General features: G+C 39.5%; 1 protein-coding gene across 3 annotated transcripts in view; it reads right to left on the minus strand.

Annotated features, from left to right (window-relative positions):
• The window catches only part of PTAR1 (protein prenyltransferase alpha subunit repeat containing 1), a 47,195-nt gene extending 46,012 nt beyond the window's left edge, over positions 1-1,183 (minus strand). For all 3 annotated transcript variants that reach the window (XM_057547946.1, XM_057547945.1, XM_057547944.1), the window contains exon 1: positions 995-1,183. In XM_057547946.1, the coding sequence (XP_057403929.1) occupies positions 995-1,080 (86 nt within the window). In that variant the 5' untranslated portion in view covers positions 1,081-1,183. The remainder of the gene's footprint in view (positions 1-994) is intronic.
• Between the last annotated feature and the right edge of the window lie 5,049 nt (positions 1,184-6,232).

The following is a 6,232-nucleotide window of genomic DNA, read 5'->3' on the forward strand; positions in this document are numbered from 1 at the left end:
AATTAGATAAAGTGAAAACAATGTAAAACTGGATTCCATGTTTCTTTCTCTTGAGGGGAGGAGGGAGGAAGGGAGGAAGGATAGGAAAATAGCTACTCTCTTGCTTCTTCCTTACTCTTTTGTACAATGTGTAGATATATCTCTCCTTTAATAGCTTCTTTTTTGTTACATAAAAGCAGAAGTATCAGAGAGAATACAGTCTCTTACGGGATCTTCCCGGAGTACTCCAAGTAAAATGGAAAGGAAGGAGGAAAAGATACATGTGTCAGTTCTGTGGTGTCCTACTTAAAGAGGGCAGCAGCGTTTGAATAAAAAAAAAGAGTTAATATGCTCCCTGTAACTATGAATCAGCTAATCTAAAAAGTGTCGAGGTTTCATCTGCTTCCCACCAGACCCAACCTGTGCCTACAGAAGCTACTCTCTTGAGAATGCCCTGTTCACCTTCGAAACAAAATGTTTCATCGAAGTTCCTCTATAATTTTGGGACAGGTGAGGCGAAAGTCAAAAGCAGCCTCAAGCTACCTTCGGCTAGTAAACTGAGGGGGTTTTGGCCCATGGAGAATAAGATGACCAGTAACCCCTTCTTACCAAGGTCCGGGATGAACCTCAAAAGAGTTGTGTTAACAAAGCACATACAGACCCACACCGTGTACCTTAAACGGATGTGGGACGTGGACACACGGGTGAAGTCTTTCGAGTTTCGTGAACTCCTGGGAAAGGGGTGGGAGGGAGGTGAACCAAACAAAGTCGCAACGTTTTGATTTTCCGAGGTCACTTCTAAGGACTCGCCCGAGAGCTTCTTCCGGTAGCGGAATGCTGGCCCCGCGGCGGCCGACAACTGTCGGGCCCCGACCCGGCTCCGTCGGCTCTTGTGAGCAGCGCGCGGGTCAAGACCTGCAGTCCGAGGTCGGCTCGAGGCTTGGCCCCGCCCCCTCCCGCCCCCGACGACCCCCGGAGGCGGCGGAGGCGGGGGCACCGCCGGCGCGCGACTCACATGTGCGGGTTCCTCCTGAAGGCGTTGGTGATGTCCTTCACCACCCGCTGCACCAGCACCGCCACCTCCTCGCTCGTCTCGGCCATGTTGGCGGCGTCCGCGGGGGCTCGGGAGCGCCTCCGGGAGAGCGCCGAGCCACCCGCGGGAGTTCCCGGGGAGCGCGCGCGTGTGCGCCGGCTTGGCCGCGCCCCTGCCCCCGCCGTGGAGGCCGCCGCCGAGCACTTCCGGGTCAGCTCGCGGTCGGCCGGTGTGTGGTCCCTGACGAGGCTGAGGCTGGCAGCTTGGTCCCTGACTTCCTCTCGTAAGCGAGTTTCTAAGCGCCCGAGAAGATGCTGCAGACTCATTTGCAAAGTTACCTCAGGTCGCTGTATTACACATTTTATTTTAATTTCTAGTCCACTGGGGGCCGAGGAGGGAGGGGTCCTAAGGTCACTCCCAGAGCCAGGGTCTGGCCTGAATACCCCGCCCAGACCACCCGTCCTCAGCTGTTCAGGAAAGGAGCCAGTCCCAGAATGCTCCTGGAGGAAAGTTTAACCGAGAGTGAAGATCCTCTTAAGCAGTTAGTCCCTTGGCGTTCTGAGAGCTTGTTCCCTGTGTTTTCTTAGTTGGAGGGATGAGGCCGTCCAGAGATGCTCTTGGCTGAATGAGGCCCAGCCGGACCGTATTGGTGACCTCCTTCTGTACCTGCGTGCCAATTTCGGCCACTAAGCAGACGCTTTCAAAAAGTTAATTTAAAAAGTTTAATAAATGGATTAAAGGAGGAAAAAGGAAAGGAAAGGAAAAGTTATTTGCTCTCTCCGTATAGGGAGTAAAAGTACAGAGGTATTTTTTAGATTTTCTACATTGAGTGTACTTTGCTTTGCACGTCATTTGGTGTCCTATGAACGTTGCGTGTTAGTTTTGGAGTTAAAAAACCAAGTCCCTGGCAAGGTTTGCCCTTAATAGCTATTTGCCTTGCTATAAATAATTTTTATAAGAAAAACTGGCTTTCTAGTCCATTTGGATTTTGAAATGCTGTAATTCAAATTTTCACGTATCAGATTTTCTTTCAACCTCTGTGTTAGAAAAAATCCGGCTGCTTTTGGTTCTTTTTACTTAACCCTTGAAGTCTTATCTTTTAGAAACTTTTTTTTTTTTTAAAGCAAACTCACTGTTTAATGTAAACATACGTAGAGCATTTGAAGTAGGGTTGATGATTGTGAAAGTAAAAACCATCCACTGGATGCAAAATTATAAAGCAGTGAATGAGAAATATAAATTATATTCAGTGGTCAATACTCCCTATGGGTACGTTTAGAAAGGCTACACACCTGCTGTATGGACTTTGGCCTTCTGGTTTTAAAAGAAATGAGCTAGAAGTTTCATAAAATTACAGAAAAGCAAGATGGACAGGTTTGATTTAGTAAAGTCAAACAAACCTTAACATATTGACAAGTTCTCAAATGAGGCAGTGGAGTGAATTTGTATTTAGATTCCAGGGCCAAAGACAACTTCAAATGTCCTAATTACTCTTAAAATGTAGTACCAATTCTGAAATGGTTTGGGTTCACTGATAAGTCTTCTTCCTATTCAATTAATCAGAGCCTTGCATCCTTTCCTGGTAAAAGTGGGAAATAAATCCTGACTTCTGGGGCAGAGCTTAAAGGACACACTCAGAAATATGACATTTTTTTCAAAGAATTTATTTTTATCTTAAAAATTAGTGTGATTTTTGTATTTCACTCTAATATATTTAACAGGAAAAACAACAGCAACAGCAAACTTTATTCCCAAATCTTGAAGTGAAATTGGTATTCCAGGAAGATAACATCCTATATGATTAGGTGTGTCTCCTTCCAGCACACACACACACACACACACACACACACACACACTACCTTGAAAGGTGTGAATTGTATGTGTCATACTTCTTCTAAGAGTTCACGAATTGTTTCACCCAATTATTAAAGATCTGCTATGTTTAGAACTTGAATTTTTTATAGTTAGAGCATACTAGGACTCTGACCCAGTTCCCTTATTTTGCCAATAAGGAAGCTGAGGTTCAAAGGAGAATTGAAATTCATGTGACTTTAATAATGATATGTTTATAAGAATAGGATATGATGAATTTAGCATGATTTTGTTGAAGGATTCAAAGATTTATGTTCAGGGATCTACAAAATACACTTACTAATAATGAAATATTTTAAATAGCTTAAATGCCCAACTTTGGGGATTGATTAAATTACAGTAAATCTATATGATGAAATACTGTTTAGTCATTTAAAAGTTCATTGTAACTAGGAGAATATGTAGCAAACTCTTAGGAGGAAGTATATTTATAGGAGAATTTTCTAAGTAACACGAAGAACAAAATATAATTTTTGTAATATAAGAAGTTTTTAAAAGTATATGTTAATAAAAACATGGATATATTTGTTTGTTAATTAGCCAACTATCTCTTATGCATAATAATTTTCTTAGAGATTGATTTTAAGCAACCATGACTCGCTTAAAAATTAATCTCCCCAAAATCATGCCTTTCATATTTTAGAAGACTATTTGACAGTCCTGTGAATGTATTTGACAGTCCTCCCATACCCTCCCCCAAATCATTCCTTTCATATTTTAGAAGACTATTTGATGATGGGGGAAAATGTAGATATATAATGACAAAAACAAGTACCAAAACAGCATATAAGACAATTATATATGTAACCGAGAAGGACCCCATGGGGCCTTCCCAGGACAGGCCTTCCCCCATATCCTCTGCTTTAGCTCCTCTATGAAGTACCTAGATAATAGTATTTGATGCAAATTTCCTGAGTTGTTTTGCAGATGTGAACATCCCCCACCCCCCCTCACCAAATGGAAGAACTACTTGATGACCTTGAGCACATAGCCCCAGGCCTCCTGGAGCTTAAGGACTGATAACGTTAACCCTTGTGACACCACCCTGCTACCTCACCATCAGCCAATCAGAGAACTATGCATAAGCTGATCACATACCCTGCAACCCTCCTCCCTCACTTGGCTTTTAAAAGTGCTTTGCAGAAACCTTTTGGGGAGCTCAGGGCCTTTTTAGGGCCTGAGCCACCTCATCTCCTTGCATGGCCTTGCAGTAAACCTTTCTCTGCTCCACACTCCGACGTTTCAGTTTGTTTGGCCTCACTGTGCGTCCGTCAGGCACATGAACTTGCATTAACATATATATATGTTGACAAAAAATTATTCAATAGTTGATCTAAGGAAGAAATGGAAAATTTTATTCAAGCCAACCTGAGGATTATAACCCAGGAGATAGTCTTTCAGAAAGCTCTGAGAACCGTTCCACTTATTAGAGTTCAATGCATAGTTATATAAGTTTTTGAGACAAGTTGTGATACGTCAAATAATGTATCATTGACAGTTTACACAATCCAGATCTACACATACAAAGTAGTGGGTCATGGGTTATCATGGCCCCTTACAAGATTAAGAAGGAAGGTTATTTTCTTAAGGAGTTGTGGCTCTTTGTGAGATTAAGAAGCAACATTATCTCCTAAGGAGGTCTGGCTAACACAAATTCACAACACATGCTAAAGGGGAGGGAGGAAGCCCAACCAGGCAAAGAAAAATTTTATGTATAAATTTTTCTCATCTTGCCATAAAAAATGAATTTTATTTCATCATATACAAAACAAATTGTACATAATATAAATATAATGTAAGTATTAGGCTGGGATGATATAAAGTAAAATGTTAACAATGGTTATCTCCATATGATAGAACTACTAGAGATAATTAAGACCTATAAATATACATTCTTTATATTACTCTGGTTGTTCCAAACTTTCTACAATGAAAAACCTAATGTATGTGTTGAGGGCGCTGGTGGGAAGAAAGACACCAAGGTGGTTTTAATGACAGACCTAGTACAGTTGACTTTTGAACAACGTGAGAGTTTGGGGAGCTGACCCTCCACACACTCAAAAATCTGTGTATAATTTACAGTCAGCCCTCCATATCCCTGGTTCCAGTTCCTCCTTTTCTGTGGTTCAGTATCTGGGGATTCAGCCAAACCTGGATCACAGTACTGTAGTATTTACTATTGAAAAAAAAATGTGTGTATAAGTGGACCTGTACAGTTTAAACTCTTGTAAAATGGTACAGATGAACCTGTTTGCAGGCAGACATAGAGACACAGATGTAGAGAACAAACGTATGGACACCAAGGGGGGAAAGCGGAGTGGGGGTGGGGGATGAATTGGGAGGTTGGGATTGACATGTATACACTAATATGTATAAAATAGATAACTAATAAGAACCTGCTGTATAAAAAATAAAATAAAATTCAAATAAAAGAATAAACTGCAAAAAAAATAACTCTTGTTGTTCAAGGGTCAACTGTAATTATCTTTGTGCAGAGTTGTGAATGACCTTATAATCTGTTTTCATCTTTGCTCTGTATTATTCCACTTTTATCACTATGATGTGTTGTTTATTTACACCATTATTTGGATTGAAGTCCATTTTACTATGGTAACATTATGCAAGATAGAGTGTAAATAGTACTAAACATGTTTTTACCGTGTGCTATTATTACAAAAACAAGTTTATTTCCTCCATTAAAATAATTAAGTGCTCAATTTTAAGTGCTTTATTATAATATTACCATTGTGACTAAATATATACTTATAGTATACCCAACCTCAACCTTAATCACTGTCCTAATATTTAAAATCCAAGAACTTACAAAGAAATAGGAGAAGGGAAATATAATACTAGTCAAGAAGTTACAATATCAATGTCTTTTTATGAATTCTTAAGAAAAATCAATAGGAGTAATGTCATCTGTAAAGTTTTTATTAAAAACCATTTCAAGAAAAGGAATAGAAATTAATAAATGAATTTAAAAAGACATGTACATAAAACTTAGGGGAGTTTTGGTATACATTCTGCCTCAGTGTGTAGGTTTATTTTCCCAAATACAAAACTTCACGTATGATCAAGAACTATTTTTTTTAAAGTCACAAAATCATGAATTGCAAATGCCATCTATTCTTGTACTTAGTTGATATATCTAGTACTTCATTATTCTTTTTTATTGTTACTATTTATTTATAATTAAAGTATCATTGATTTACAATATTGTGTTAGTTTTGGGTGTACAACAAAGTGATTCAGTTATATATATATATACACACACACATATATATATATTTTTCAGATTATTTTCCATTATAGGTTATTATAAGATACTGAATATTGTTCCTTGTA

Source organism: Balaenoptera acutorostrata, chromosome 6 (genome assembly GCF_949987535.1).
Source record: "Balaenoptera acutorostrata chromosome 6, mBalAcu1.1, whole genome shotgun sequence".
Lineage (NCBI taxonomy): Eukaryota > Metazoa > Chordata > Mammalia > Artiodactyla > Balaenopteridae > Balaenoptera > Balaenoptera acutorostrata.